General features: G+C 41.9%; 1 protein-coding gene across 1 annotated transcript in view; it reads right to left on the reverse strand.

The window, feature by feature from the left end:
* SAMD3 (sterile alpha motif domain containing 3) overlaps positions 1 to 15,230 on the reverse strand; it is a 66,452-nt gene extending 51,222 nt beyond the window's left edge. Inside the window, exons 1-3 of the mRNA XM_090031445.1 lie at positions 15,152 to 15,230; positions 14,187 to 14,376; positions 11,343 to 11,453 (exon numbers count right to left, since the gene is read on the reverse strand). Coding sequence (XP_089887571.1) covers positions 11,343 to 11,453; positions 14,187 to 14,376; positions 15,152 to 15,230 — 380 coding nt within the window. The remainder of the gene's footprint in view (positions 1 to 11,342; positions 11,454 to 14,186; positions 14,377 to 15,151) is intronic.
* Positions 15,231 to 16,944: the final 1,714 nt, after the last annotated feature.

Here is a 16,944-nt window from a genome sequence, read left to right on the forward strand (position 1 = left end):
TGAAGGTGTGTTGTGGTAAGCCTCCCTGGATGTTGTGGTTTTTGAATTCCAGTTTGCTCAGCTCTGCTAATACGCTCAGGCTTTGTGAACTCTGTTCAGCTTTGGCAACCTGTGACATAGACTGTGCCTCTGTAATTCCCCTGCCTGTAGCCTTCTCCTGTCCTATCCACTAAGCCAAACTGTCTATTGTCTGGTCTTTAGCCTGTAGCTCCTTTGGATCCAACCTTGTCACCTACAAAAGCCTCTGTGCTCTCTGAACCAATTTTTCTAAGGCCTTGTGTAGATGAAATGAGAGGCATGTGTGCACGACACTTTAAAGAGGGTTAAATGCTTTTGCATCGCTTCAATGGTGTTGGTGTTTGCATGCTTTGGCAGTGTATTGCACAGTAATTCCAGTGGCTGTAGCAAACTTGGCGGTGTAATGCACCTTAAATGACTATGAGGAGTTTTAGTTCGCTGCCCTACAGCCGTGGAGTGAACCACCAGGCTCTATGCAGCTCAGGGGCTCTTCAGGAAGCTCATGGTCCACCCAAGATCTTTTTCTCCCCCACCCCTGCAAGAGCCTGCCTGTGCGCCTAAGCTGTGCAGGGGTTTGGTGTTTCCCTCTGTGGCTGTGGTGCCCCCCGGGACCTCCTGAGTTGGGTGCCTACAGGCAGGTGCTGCCTGTGGGGGCTGCCACTACCATGGGCTGGACTATCACCAGTCACCACCCCTCAGCCCAGGGATCGCTCCACCTGCTGGCAGCTTGCCCTCCTCTCACCACCACTGGAGAGGCAGGTAAGTTCAGGTGTGTGCACGACACTGGGGTTTAAAGAGCCCTAAACTGAAGCGATGTTTTTAAAAACCTACCGCTTCAATTCAGGTTCTCCGTTTCATCTACACATGTCCCGGGGTGCTACCCTAGCTTCACCTTCAGACTAACACAGCTAATTACCCCTCCCTCCAGATCAGTTTTGCAACTGATACTTGGTTAATGGCATCAAAGGCAGAAAAATACAAAAGTGTAGGTGTGAACAAACATACCTTTTAGCCACTTCAAAAAGGAAAGGGGGAGCTCCTGTTAGGATACAGCTATTTACATGGGCCTGAGTCTATAGGGAGTGATACAAGTTAGTGAAACTGCCCTCAGTTTGACCCTGGACAAAGCAGGGTTAAAGTTGGAGCAGTTTTACTACACCTGTAGTGCTATCAATTCATGCTGATTCAGCAATTGCATCATAGTAGCTTGTATCAGTATTCATTGATAAAAGTACAATTATATTACACCTGCCTGTACCCCATACCAAGCGTGACAAACAGAGGAGTAAGAATTGTATACCTAGGCTTAACCATATTACAGAAAAAGGTATGCAGTTTTTTAAATCAACCTTTTTATCTATAATTATACATATTAACTGGAATAGAGACATCCCACATAGATGATATGGACGCCTCCAATATTTGCCCAACTTTTCTGAATGGTATTTATTCAAGGAGCTGGGCAGCCCATGATTTTTGATCCTTTTGCTTTTTAGTACCACCCACACTGATTCAGCTTCCTCAGTGTTACTAATAATAGAAGTCCTAGAGTAGATGGGAAGCCAATTATCACCAGTGATTTTTAACCAGCATTAATTAATCCAGTTCAAGGTAGGTCTATTTGACATTAAGTTCAAACCATGTAGCTAGCTTGCAAACTATCACACAATAAGATGGGCAATGTTGCTACCACTGTTAGAGCCAAACCAACCTTAACAAGAAAGGTGAGAAGTTTTGGAAGTTGTCACCAGGCTCCATTAGAATTATAAACTATTTCTTTCCACTGCATCAGGTCATTGGAACAAAGCTGGTTAGCTTGAAGTCAAACTCCTAAGTAAAAGTTGTGAGTCAATTAAGAAAACTTCCCTGGAAACCAGCATGTCTGCTTCCATGGAAACTGTTACTTCCCATCCCCTTCAAAGCTTCCCAGCACATAACAAGCACTCCAAGCTCCACAGTACCGTTGAAGTCTCTCTCAATTTTGCCCCAGCCTACACTAGAGTACATAATTAGTTTTCAATCTCTAAACAAGGTATGAAAAAAAATCTTTTAATTTCCATGAACTGTAAGGAAAGAAATATGTTAGATTTAGGTGACCTCAAAGATGAGTGGGTAATTATAATAAATAAGTCAAATAATTTAAAAATTGAATAGTTGGGTCAGCGAGAGAGAGATGCAACTCCACACTAATATCCTTCCTACATCCAGAAGCAACTATATAGAAATGTTCACTTAATTAAAACAGAGCAACATTACACCTATGGTTAAACTAATGAAATGTGTGAGACTAACTGGTTCAGAGGCATAAACTACTTGTCAGATTTAACAGGCTGCTCTTACACATTATGTGGAGAGCTCATAGAGACACCCACAACACTAGAAAAGTTATACCTGGTTTGCAGTAATTGTGAAGCTGCAGTAGTGCTAGTTAAGTACATAAACACCAACGTCCTAGCTGTGACAGACCAAAGTGAATTCCTTCAACCACATTCATCAAAATTATTCTGATCTTCTTGCTCTTAAGCTTCTTTTCAGTAGAGCAAACTCTTTATTCCAAACTTTTTGTTTTACACCTTCAGCCTCCTGATCCCTAACCACTACCTTCACTGCTTTCACCACTTTTACTCCAGTATTTGTTGTAATGCCGTGTGTGTACCTTGGAACAATTCTATATGCATCAATTTTGTGTATCTTGGATTTAAAATATTTGGAGAGTCATCTTTCCTTGATTTCTTTCAGTGCTAGAGTTAGAAAAGCAACTTGTCCTGCAATATATACAGAATGTTAATCCCTAAATGGAATCAGTCAAGTCATTTGACAATTGAGTTAGTCTTCCCATGATTTCTGATTCCCCTCAGCCCTCACCACGGTGGCTGCAACAGTGGTAACGTTGTCTCATATTTTCAGCCTTCAATACAACGTTTGTCCCCAGGCCTTCTAAACAAGGGTTAATAATTTTGGAAAATGTCTATAGCTTTCCACTTGCAGTGACTAATTCTCAGCAAGAATGCAACAAGGGAATTTTATAAATAATTATAATAATTGCCTTAGTTATAAACTTTGGAGTCCAAAACAGCTTATGCTGTAGTAGATTTCTTGGATGTAGATTCATCACAACTTCGTGCATATGGTAGCCATTTGCTAGTTTTATTTTGTAATTTTTCTCTCCCTGTATAGAAGATACATTATGCCGCTCAGTGGCTTTTGAATGAGTCTTTCCAGGTTGCCAACATGATTTTCTGACATGACTGAAAAGCACAATGATTCTCCAACTTGACAAAAAAAGATTGTTTATTTTAAATATTTTCCTGTTTGAAGAACTTTCTTAGGGATTTTATTGGATTTTCCCATAATTAATTCTCAACTGCTGTAGTAAATTATAGCAGAAACTTATTTTTAAAAAGAAACCAAAGGAAACCGTATAGCCCAACTGCATATTCCAGAATCTAAATCAAGTAGAGTTGTGATTTTTGCAAAGTAGCAGAAAAAAGTCTGAGAAGCAGTTCAGAAATAGGTGACCATGAGTTATTACCAACCTGGGCAAGTTCATTTAACTTCAAGGATGGTGCCCTTCCTCCACCCTTCTGCACCAGAACAACTGAGGATTACCCCAGTGGATCAAGATGGGCAACGGTTCCCATCCCAACCTTGTCCATTCCAGGGACCAGATTAAGCCAGATGGAGTATCTTCCTGCCTTGCAATATGTAGCTCGTCCTTCTATTTTCATTCTCTTTTCACTTCAGTAGGCATGAACGACATGTGCCCCGGCAGCTGGGGGGGCATAGTGGTGCTGGTGGATGCGCGAGTGCGGTGGCAGCGGTAAGTGGGGGAGCTCCCGCAGATGCCACTGGCACTAGCATTGGTGGGAGGAGGGGGGTAAGCACCAGCCAGGGGTCGGCGACCACCCACAGATGCTGCCAGCAGTATCAGTGGCTGGGGTGGCGAGTGACACCTGTAGGCACTGCGTCAATCACAGTGTCATTGGCACCTTTTTGTAGGGGATGCGTGTGCACCCATGTGAACCTCCTAGACGTCACCGCTATCTGTAGGGGAAACCCTCCTAGTACCAATCACTCACCTATGTCTTCTTTTACAAGGGAAATAAGATTGCAGTCATTTTCTTAAAATACCCAGCTACATCTTTACTTTAACTATAACCTGTTTTTACAGCAGTTCTGGTTCAGATAGGACAAAATTACAGTTCAGGTAGTGTTCCATTTCAATTTAAAAAATACCAGTGGGAACCAGTTCCCTGGTTCTAGTTTGACTCACTGTAATAAGCACAAGAACATCCATTCTGGCACCTCTTGCACACCAAACCTGTAAGGAGTCAACTGAAAAAACCTATAATATCCAGAAGAGAAGGCGCTACCAATGATCACTCCAATGGCAGGGAATTTGTGAGGTACAATATATTCAGAGGATAAAAAGAAGTAGATTCAGAAAAGCCTTATTGCAAACAAAGATTTGACAAACAAGCCAGTGGAGCTTTTCTTTTAGAATCATTACACTGGCATTTTATGCAATATATAAAATTTTCAGGTTAAAATAGTAAGTAAAAAAAAATCATCCAGGACCTAGTTAGATTTACCACTGTCTTTTGGTTTTCCAGCACAATTATAAATATATTTTCTGTGCAATATCCTAACACTATCTAGGTTCAGATAATTGATGATTAAAAAGTATGTGTCAGCAAACGATGGGCAGATTAAAATGAGAACGTTTTAGATATTTATTGATATTGGATGAACACTTAGCACATAGAAAGTGGGACTGTAACCTAAAAATTCCCTCCCATATTTACCCTAATGAAGTTAGCACATTAGAAAGGATTTGAAAGGAAAAATTGCTGTCTTGCTTGTGCACAGAAATCTCCCCTGCATGAATTATATCACTCCAAGGCATTCAGAATGGAAGCCCATTATGCAACACCTCTTGAAAAGCTATGAAACACATTTTGAGAAAGACAGAGAATAAATCTTTGGCAGTAGCTCATTCTTCAAAGAGAACAATTTGAGTTTCTTGAAAGACACAGTCAGACGGGGGTATGGAATATATATCATTTGATAAAAATGAACCTTGAGGAAGTGTGTATAGAATATATGCCAATAAATATGTTTATTTTGTACAACAGTCTCAAGTCTCCAGAAGCAAAAACAGCTGCTCTCTTAATAACAAGGCCAATTTAGACTGCCTGGAGCTGTGCAGGAGCTAGTGCTTAGAGACAGAAAAGCAGATATGGAAAATATTCATCAGCAGTTTTGTATGTTATGTGGGTGATTTCAGAGAAGAGCTTTACTACAGCTTTAACCTTTACTTTGAGTGCTCAACTAGAACACTTTGCCCATTGATTTATTTGTTCTTGGCCTATTACTGAAAAAAATTCTACCATCACAGCCTGCAAATTCCTTCCTGACTATGAGTTCACAGTGCAGTTTGGTGCTTCTTTTCAATACTGGAAGAGAGGGTAAAGTATATGAGGCATGCTGCTCTTAACCCTGATTTTTATGTTTAAATGATCAAGTTGATGGTGGTCTCTCTTGACCTCTCTGTAATACTGAGAAATATACTTTGAAGAAGGCTTTTAGGACTTCTCTACATAGGGAAAAAATACAGTGTGTATTCATAGTGCTGTAGTTTCTATAACTCTCCATATGGATGAGGGCATGGGTGAATGAACAAATTACTGAGACACAAAGAATGATGGAGCTTTATCATGTGTCAACAGAGACACTTTGCAGGCTTGTACTGCAAGGTAAATGAAAGATAGCATACCTCAATGAAAGAAAGCTGCCATGGGTTAAGGGTACAGGAACTTGAAAAAGTTACCTTAAGATAAAGAAAGCAAGGATTTATCACAAATCAGCTATTCTGTGGCATTGACAGCTAAGCTGCCACAGTTTTGGCTTTTGTTCATTACAGGGTAAGAGCATACACAAGCAGCTCACATAGAATAGCTGGTGCATGGATTGGTTCATTTACATTGCTATGCTGTTTACACTGTGTTTCAAGTCTGTACCATAAAAGTAAAAAATGCATCACTAGATGATAAAAAGTTACAAGAAAACCAAGGTCAAAAACACTGGGAAAAATATCAATTTAACATTATGCAGAATTACCAAAAAAGTAGCCATTATTGATCTCAAGGGTTTTTTAAAAAATGTTTAATGATGTACTACATGCCCATTTATCCTACTGTGGTGGATAAATCCAAATATACCAGGTATAAGTTCTCCCTGGGAGTGAAAAAGGAACCTTCAGGTTATGTATTGCACACTTCCATCCTCTCCACCAGCCCAGCTCAGGATTTTACTACCATGAGCAGAAAGAGACTTAGTTAGCTGTGTTAGTCTGCAGTCAACTATAAGACAGGGTAGATTTTCACTTTATAGACTAACCAAATATATTAATTGCATATATATATTAGCACAAGCTTTCATGAGCAGAAGCTCACTTCATCAGATGCTGCTTTCTGTACGTATTTCACAGTATCTGATGAAGTAAGCTTCTGCTCATGAAAGCTTGTGCTATATATATCTCTATCTAGTATCTATAACCAAAGATATAGATTTACTTTGATTAATCTATAAGGTACAAATCTACCCTGCCTTCTATTTTACTTACACACCAACCAAAGATCCACCCGTACTAGTTTATCAGCTTTTCTGTTGTGCTAATAGAAGCTTTTAGAATAGGGGTTGGTAGGCTTTTCCTGACATAGGATGGAGGCTGCAACTCATCTGTGGCTGTGGGCTGGAATTCTCTGCCCCCTACAGTGGCCAGCTGCTTGCACTCACCCTTGCTGCAGATTCCTGACCCCTCTGCAGCAATGGCAGCACAGACGTAGCAGAGCAATGGGCTCCAAAGTAGACAAGAGCAGCAACATGGTGCAGCTCCATGCTATCATTTCCTGTGCAAGATCGAGGCTTTGTGAATTAGATATGGCTTTTGTGTCATAGGTTGCTGACTCCTGTTCTACAGCATACACCTTGTTCAGCCCCTTAGCAACTTGTATACAGCCAGCATAGACACCTCAGACCTGTGCAGACCTGTGAATGTCAAGACTATCACCTAAAATTCAACAGTTATCATTTCAGGAAAAAATGTAATCTCACTGTGTAGCCGAACCTTACATATTTTAATGTCACAGGTCACATCTATGTGTGCTATTAAGGTGATTGAATAAACTCCATTGCAGTTTATGCCAGAGTTTATTGCTCCTAGCTGCTCTATTTACATGTGCACCCAGGACTGCATCATGTTGGGCAAGGGCAGAGCAGCTGTGGCTGGCAGGGTTTCTAGGGGTCAGCCTGCCAGCCCAGGGCTGCTCAAGCCCAGCTCAATGCACTGTAAAGGGTCTGGCTGGGCCAGCAGGCAGCCCTTGCACTAAAGTACCCTCATGCCCCAGGCAGCACCATCAGTGTCTACAAGTTGTGAAGCAGACACACACACAGGAAGGTGGAAATGTGACTTGTGCACGGGGTACTTTCTTCAACTCTCCTGCCATGCCTTGATCTTGAGATGTTATCAGTACCTTAGTGAGTACACGAAGGTATGGAGACTTCTGGGGTTCTTCCTCCCCTACACCCCATCCACATGCCAACCAAGCTCATGATGGTGTCAGCAGTCCTGCTCTCAGACTACCCTGGTCTGATGTCAATGGCACACACCTGTGCCCTGGTGATGCCTGGTCCTCAATCAGTTTTGGCCCCCAGGTCTTCACTATTCTCGTCACATAAACCATGTAGTTTGAATACAGCTTCACAAAAAAATAATTAATTCCTGGATTTACTTGGAACAATAAAGTCCATATGCAATCCTGGGTCAGCTGCAACCAATTAACTCAGGGGTCACCCCACATTAACATCACACCGATTAATCCATGGGCTTCCTTTAATTAATCCTCATTAAAACCCCCCCATCCTCATTAAAAAACTAGGCGACTGTGGCACTGATGCCTACACATTCAGATGGATTGCAGATTGGCTGAAGGGTTGTACTCAAAGGGTGGTGGTCGACAGGTCATATTCGACCTGGGGGGAAGTGGGCAGCAGAGTCCCCCAGGGCTCGGTCCTTGGGCCTGCACTGTTCAATGTCTTTAGCAGCGATTTGGATGACGGGGTGAAAAATAACCTGTTTAAATTTGCTGATGATACCAAAATTTGGGGTGAGGTGAGGACACTAATAGGGAGGGAAAGGCTGCAGCAAGACCTGGATAGGTTACAGGGGTGGGTTAACAAAAACAGGATGCGTTTCAACACTGAGAAGTGCAGGGTGCTGCACTTGGGCAGTAGTAACCAGCAGCACACTTATAAGATGGGAAACTCCCTTCTTGAGAGCACAGAGGCAGAAAGGGATCTTGGAGTCATTACTGACTCCAAGATGAACATGGGCCGACAATGTGAGGTCATGGTTGGAAGGGCTAACTGGACCTTGTAGTGCATCCAAAGATGCATCTCAAGTAGGGCCAAGGAGGTGATCCTCCCCCTCTACGCGACACTGGTCAGGCCACAGCTGGAGTACTGTGTCCAGTTCTGTGAGTCCCACTTCAGGAGGGAGGTGGACAACATTGAGAGAGTCCAGAGGAGGACCACACGAATGATCCGGGGACAACAGGGCAGACCCTACAATGAGAGACTGAGGGACCTGAACCTGTTCAGCCTTCACAAGAGAAGGCTGAGGGGGGATCTGGTGACCAACTATAAACTCACTAGGGGGGACCAGAAGGGTTTGGGAGAGACCTTGTTTCCCCTAGCCCCCCCGGCATAACAAGGAATAACGGCCACAAGTTGTTGGACAGTAGGTTTAGATTAGACATCTGTAAGAACTACTTCACAGTTAGGGCGGCTAGGGTCTGGAACCAACTTCCAAGGGAAGTGGTGCTGGCTCCTGCCCTGGGGGTCTTTAAGAGGAGGTTTGATGTCTACCTGGCTGGAGTCATCTGAGCCCAGTTTTAATCCTGGCCAGGTGGGGGTCGGACTTGAAGATCTACAAGGTCCCTTCCCACCATACTTCTATGATTCTATGATTCTACTTCTATGATTCTAATTCGGTCTATAATCAAATTTTGTGGGTTTTCAAAATCAAACATCAAATAATCCCCTCCACTCAAATCAACTTATGAACAGACTATCAATTCAGGGCCTTTAAGTCCATGCCCCCTTTGCCGAGTCTGCAACTCCTACATCAATATCAATTATCTCTTGAGGAAGAAGGAAACAAAAGGTGGCAGTGTCTTCATCATGCCTGGATCTCCAGGCACCAGCAGCTGCCTGACTTACATGCTTCTCTCCCAATTTCTGGGTGCAGGGTCCACAGGGAGTCTCTCCCTGGGTGATCCTGGGCCAGCGGCTGGCTGCAAACCTCTCCAGGTCTCCAGGCTGTGGATACTGCTCTGCTCCCTGTTGGCTTCAGAGTTTCTGGGTCTGCTGTATCCGTGGTGCTCTCTCTGCCCTCTCTGTACAGCCCTGCTTCCCCTTTACTGGCTGGGCCAGGTCATGGGCTTGTGATATCACTCCCAGCGCACTGCCAGACCTGCAGGTAGTAGGTGCTTATGAACAGCTGTAGCAGCACCAATTGCTGTGTCATTACTGTTGGCTCTACATCTGCAGGTAAATACTAACTGTCTCCTGCCCTACCGGGTATTTGGCTACCCTCCACCAGCAGCTTGTTGTGCTTCCAGGGACTCTTTCCTGCTGAGACGGATATGTTTGGCTTGCCCCATTGTTACACACCTGCATTGTGGCATAGTAAATAACTCTGCCATAGGATAATACTTGTATTTGGTAGTACTATCCTATGGCAGAGTTAATTAGTTTACTCTGTTCTAATAGCACCACACATGTAGACAGTGATGTTTTACTGTGGAGATAATTAGGCAAGTCTGCAGTAAACATCTTGTGTCTATAAAGGATCACTACTTTAGTGGGATGTACCATGTCCGTTAAGTAACACCTTCTACATCAATTTTAACTCTCTCTCTTTTTTTTTTTCAGTCAGGCAAAATCTATTTGCTAGCTTCTCATTCTGACCTTCCAAGCAAATGGGTCATAGTTTGTAGTCATATCTTCAAACAATGAAGACATATACTCACATTTGTTGCCTCCTCTGAACCCAGTATATATACTGGTAGCCCCCAAGTGAATCCATTTTGCATATTGTATGCTTCAACATGTTAAACTGTTGTTAAGTCAAAGAAAGCATGGATCAATCATGGATCCTTAACTAGCTATGGAGTCTTTGAAAGCTGTACACTGAAGCAGTAAAGACATTTTCTAGAGCTAGTTTATTCTGGGTTATGGTGATTCACATAACCCATTTTAAGAGTGTGCAGCCCAAGATAAAATTACCCATCATTAAACATAAGATAAAATTATTCATCATTAAAAATAACTGGATCCTGGAAGTTACAAACACCTATTACGGTTTATTGGAAAAGTTATACTCTAAGTTATATATAGTTTATATTATGATAGGAACATGCTGAAAGTGCAAGTGAAATTTTGGGGTTTAGGACTTGTGAGTTATTCCCTAGTGGAATAAGGGTCTTCTCAAGTGACAAACCATTACATTTTCTTTTCTTTTTTTTTAAGGTTGTCATTATTTGATTTATTTGTACCTTCCTTCCTGGTTCCTAATAGATGTGTCCCCACCCTTTCTGTTTTTTTAAAGGAATATTGCAGTACATTGTCCTTCAGGGAAATGTCTTTGTATAATCTCGGCAGATCTAAAATGTCTATAAAGGCAAAACGAAGGGTATGGACATGCATCCAATTTACCATGGTGCACATATTTAAAAAAGGCAGGGCTTCATTATAAGTCAGCAGTTTTGTCGTAACTGCCCATGTGCAAGATTCTAGCCCACAGAAGCTTAGCCCTTAATGAAAGAAGGCTAATTTCCATGCACCAAGTCAGAACATTGCAGGAGTAGCTTTCAGTTCTACAGAATTCTGCCAATACTGGGTTTTATTTAACAAAAAAAAGAAAAAGAAAAGCACAGTCTTCTGAAACTGTTGCTCTTCTGCAGAAAGCTAGAAATGTTGAAAAAAAAATCTAACCTACTCACTTCACTGTTAAACAAGGGCTCCCTTTTGTCCCTAACATAACTGTATTTCAACTCCTACTAATTTCTCCAGGAATTATATCAGTATACCTGAGAGCAGAGTTGTTCTTCAGTATTTAGGAACAGATTGGATAATTTCTGTAACTGAGCATACAAGATGTCCTAACAACATGAAATGACTGCATAGTCTCAGCATTAGAAACAAACATTGAACATCACTTTCAAAACAACTATAAGTTAGCAAATGCTCTATTAACTCACTTATGCTTTAAGACTCTTCGGTCAATTAATCCTTCTTTATTTTCTGCTGGAGAAAAATAAAGGGTCTTATCCGTAGGAGCAAAGGGATTGAACGCTTGCACATCATTAGCCCTGGAAGACAAGGTTTTTCACTGATGAGCTGTATATATCACAAAAATTATAAGGAGTAGAGCTGTCCAGCTTCCGGGCAGATGGGGGCCATAAGCCCAGGGGCTGTTAGCCATGTTGGCAGCTTCCCCGGGCTCTCCCCCACTGAACAGGCAGCTCAGGAAACTCTTCCCCACTGCAGGCACAAAACAGGTAGCACGGGCTCCTCCCACACCTGCTGTGCAGGTAGCTTGCCTCCCCACTCCCCTCCCAGGTGGGCGTGCAGCCCAAATCCTCCCCCCCCACATAGCCATATGGGCAGTCTGGTTCCCCCAACCACAAGCGCAGCAGCCCTGTCTACTTCCAGCCCTACTTTCCTATGATCCTAAGACCCCTGCCCCCTCACTCCCATCCCACCGCAGCCTCCTTCTGCTGTGTCATCCTGCCCCCAGGAGAGGAAAAAGGAAGTAGAAGCCAGAGGAGAGTGGTTCTTTGGGTGGGAGAGCCCCAGGAACCCAGCTGCCAAGATAGGTGTAATGGTGGGGGCAGTGGTGGCCAGGCTGGAGCTCAAAGGCTGCATATTAACCCTCCAACAGCTGCCAGATGGACAGCCCTTGTACAGAGAGAAATTTTAGAATTCCAAAATCTTAACTGCAGAAATACAAAGTGATTTTTCATGAATGAATTGAACAGTCATGATTTTAAGTAGGGGTACACTGATAAAGATTTTCTTGGCTGGTAGTGATGGCTAATTATTAACAAGCCATATCAGTTGATACCGATCCAATAGCTGATTTACATAAATGCAGCCTGGCAGCTTGAAGTGCAGCACCTGGCTGGTGAGTCTGTAAGGGGAGGAGGTATGGGGAGGGAAAGATTGTGCTGGGGTGGGAGATCAAGGTCCCCATGGTAAGGGAGGGAGTGGGGTAGGGGCAGGCACTGCCCAGCTAGGGCAGTGAATGTGACCCTGGGAGCAGGATAGAGTCATAGGCGGCTCATCCAGAGGGATGGGAAGGTGGGACAGCTCCCCGCTGCTATTTGCACTCTTGGGGGAGGAATGAGGGACATGTGCCCCCCCACCCCCAGATCTGTGTGCAGGGCAAGGATGGGCTGCTTACTGTGGGCTCAGGGCCAGGGTCTGTGCCAGCCTCTTCCCAGTGGAAGGAATGCCATTTTGAAATAGCAGTCCTGGGTGGCGGGCCACATCAAAAGACTCATAGGCTGCCTTTGCCTTGTGGGTCACACTTTGGAAACCCTGCACTAGACTGTTCACTCACGCAGCCATGGAGACACCATGCAAAATTGTCAGGTCCTATGGCACCTCCTGGTACATTTTGACCTTATAATTAGCAAGAAACCTAAAGCTCTAAGCCAGTATCCAAATCCCAATTCAAAATTTCAGGGGCTTCAATAGAAATACTGGATGTGAAACAGGTCCATCACCTCATATTCATATAGTTACAACTTCTCATTCTGGTACCCAATCAATGGAGATGCTAGACTGAATACAACCCCCTGGATATTAGAACTCCTGCTCTTTCACCTGGTGCCTCTTGGAGAATGAACAGGATGAAGAGCTCTAGGAGTTGCAAGTCAGCTAGGAATGGTATCCATATAAGAAATATGTGGAGGTAGAAAGGGAAAAAAAGATGAAAGTTTTATTGCTTGTGATACTACAGAAGCTCTAGCACTATGTAGTAACTCTACTGCACTGGCACAGATGGAATCCAATTCTCCAGGGCAGCATTCAGCTGCCTTAATACAGAGACCATCCCTTCCCTTTTTGCAATTCTCTACTGCAATTGCCATGCACCTTCCAGCTTCTGCAGCAAATGAAACAGGAGCCCCACTGACAATAGTCTTTACTGCTCGGCCTTGCTCCATCCTTGAAGCAGGTGCTTCTGATATACTGATTGAGGTAGGCATCCTGTGGAAAAGAGGGTATGTGATCATGCAATTAAAAACCGGAGGAGAAACATGACAGGTTAAACACTGGTGTAACCTTTCTACATCCAATTCCAGGTCCCCACTCACACTAGTTCAAAACATCCATTGCCTATTACATTATACTTCTTAATTCCTACAGTTCCCCATCCTTTTCTCAGTTTCTCTCCCTTCTCTTTGCCACCTTAAAATTCCAGTTATACTTTCTCCAGGGCTTCTTGTCCCAGCCTACTCCTCCCGAAGCTTCTAAAAACCTATAAAGTCCTTTCTGAGCTTGGTCAAGGTCTGATCTTTTTTTCCAAAAGCAAATGTGGGTAGATTTTATAAAGATCTCAAAAAAGGAAATATATATGGAACAAAGATTACCTCCCTGTAAGATTTAAAGACCCTACTTCAAAGCATAAGGGTACTAAAGCATTTTTCTCTAGCCTTATATTTGGGGATAGCTTAAGCTCTGTGATTGTATTTATCTGGAAAACTTCAGTCAGAGGCAGACATCCATTCTGGAAAATATCAGTCCATGTGGTTAAAGTTTGGCAAAGTTATAAGCAAATGAAAACACATTTTATAAAGGAAACACTGGGCAAATTTCGTAAGTGCAGCTACCAGTCCCACCTAGAAGAATTTGTTCAGGAATGTTCATAAAAACGGTGCAGTAATACGCATTTATAACACTGAACATGCTTTCCATTTAGGATTAAAATATTAAAAAAGTTAAACTTACAGCTACAGAAATATTGAATGCTAGTGTTAAATGACTAACAGGAAACTGCACTTAAACAGAATCATAATTACGCTTTCATGACAACTCACCCACTGATTGCTTCTGGAGATGTTGGAGGGGCTGTGTCACAACTGTAAGTAAGGGATTCTAAATCATTATTTCGTTGGTGGTATTTGCTAATCAGATCCATTAGTACTGCCTGATGCCCTATCTTCTTTACTAGCTGCTGCACCATACGATCATTAAGAGCCAAAAGAGCTGCTCCACTCACTTCTTCCTCTAAATATTCAAGAGAAAGAAAAAGTCATATTACTTTATTGTTAGATTCCAAATGCACCATGAAGGTAGAAGGTGAGTGGATCTCCAAGACAAAACTGCTTTTGACCTCTGAAACTGTCCTATGTGGATTATACCAAAATAAACAATTTATTGCAAAGTGTCTCTTCCAAATTGTTAAGGAATTAAAATTCTCTACAGGCTGTTGGCTAGTAACAAGAATTTGAATCTGGAGCATAAACGTTTGCACAAAACGAACTAACTAGTCTAATACTTTCAGACAGGCTTATTTGCTTGGATCAGAACATACTGATATTTTAATGAGGAAAAGCTTTAACACAGTATGTCTGAATGCCAGTCTCCTCAATCCTTTGTAGAGCATTCATATATTCACAGATAAAACATTTACATATTAAAGATGCACCATTTCAAATAGACTCATGCAATATTAAATAGGCCTAAACAAATCTTGATAAACCTACAATTTTGTTCCTAGAAGGTATACTTATTTATAGATTTCCATCTCACACACCAGTTCTTTTAGGCTTCTTAATAAATCTTTAGACTCCTTTTGATTTATCTGGCCTGAATCAGTTCTTTCTCAAATTCTATAAAAAGCTGAAGCTATTATATAACAGATAACTACCTCCATATCAAAAAAACAATTTAGTGTAAAAAAAATATACATTTTATGTTTTTTAAGGCAGAGAAGAGGAAAGCTGTTTACCAAAACAAAAGTTAATAAGCAATAAAAGCAAACAAACCACAAACACCTTACCACGAAATTTAGGAACTAATTCTCCTAAATTCCTCTGAATCAACCAGTTGCAGACTTGATCAACTGACCAACTTTCCATCTTCTGGTGTTGCAATAGTAAATTCCACTGTGGAATGAAATTAGAAGATTATATTTATGCCTAACTCCAAAACCCTATAGAAGACTAGGTTTCTATCACAAAATGTTACATTTATAAGTGCTGAGTAAAACCAGGTTAAGTATGAAGAAATAAAACTAAACTAATGCTGTTTCAAGCAGCAAATTCTCTGATTTCTTTTTTCTTCACCTCCCCTTCCTTCCTTCCCTGCCTTCCTTGTGTTGTTCTAACAGACTGCCTCATTCTTTATAACATAAAATGCGACCTGATCCTGTACCATTAACACCCAGGTTTCCACACAGAGAAGAGAAAGGTGTGAAATTTACCACCACCCTGCTCATCAGGAAATGGTTGACATTTTACAGAAAGAAAAAAAGAGAAACCAGATAAGAGTCTGCCACATATATGTTTATAGTAAATTGAGCACATTAACCCTCTCTGCACCACCAAGCAACTGGTGGAGTGAACAATTAACTCTTGATCACAAGCAGTAAGGGGAAATAAAAGCTTCTGAAAAATGAAAGGGGAGGAGGGGTAGCTGGTTTTGCTAATTGCTATTCATACTCTTCAAACTCAGACTATCCCTATGAAATGCATAATACATGGAACAGAGGGTATCAAGACAGTCCAGTCCCAGGAGTATTCAATTCCGGTGTCATGGGACTGAGAAAACTCAGCTCCTTCTCTAATTTTGCTCTAAGATTGCCTGACTTCTCCACCCAACTACTTTGATGCCATATAAACATTCCTCCTTTGAATGGGTTGTCTGAACCAATCTTTTTGTTGTAAATGACACACAAGTCAATCATTGGTTGTAGAATGGCAAGAATAGCATACAGACAAACCTTTGAGACAAGAAACGGTTTTGTTTCATTACAGCTTGGAAACCTCAGAATCCATCCCTCCACATCGCGGGTACAAGCTTCTTAAATCTATGCTTCCTGACTGGCTTAATCTGCTTTCAGTCTGTTTTTTGAACTACACTGAAATTAGCAGCACATAAAAAAAATTAAACAATTGCATCACAAAGACTTGTAGGGGAATTGCCCCTTCACCCTTATGATCGTTTTACAGTGAGAAACTTTTGCTATGTGTGTGCTTTTTCTTGTTGATCTTCCATCCTAGTGTAATTTGGCTCTGGTGCCAACTGGAAGATATGGAAGATACACAGCCAACTGAACTCTGAGGTAATTCTCAAAGATTTAAAATAATTGCTTTGTGAGTAGAAATATTGCATTTACCAATTCAAGAGAACCTTTCAGATGAGCCAATCATGTTCCTTCCAGGACCATCAGCCATATTACATTTCCTACCTAGGATGACACATGTAGGCCTTGATCTTGCAATAAATTCCATATCAGCATGAGGGTGTGTCCCCAGGAAGCTCACTGGAGCAGCAGAGCCATCAAATGAAAAAAAAAAAAACCCTCTCACATTATTCTTAAAAAAAATTTACATTTTTCTCACTTCGGTGTGAAATTTACCCAAAATACAGGTTGTATGCAGCACATGAACTTCAAAATATTATCTAGCAATTCCTTCAAAAACCGAAAAGGGTTAATTTAAAAAGGAATGTCTTTCCAAATTACAAGAGTGGATTTAATTTGATATGACAACAGTAGCCATACAACTCCTCCCCCAGGCTAAGCAGCAATAACAGGGTGTGAAAAGTCATTATTTGCTGAGAAGTCTGGTG

Source organism: Crocodylus siamensis, chromosome 1 (assembly GCF_052110815.1).
Source record: "Crocodylus siamensis isolate JL-2025a chromosome 1, ASM5211081v1, whole genome shotgun sequence".
Lineage (NCBI taxonomy): Eukaryota > Metazoa > Chordata > Crocodylia > Crocodylidae > Crocodylus > Crocodylus siamensis.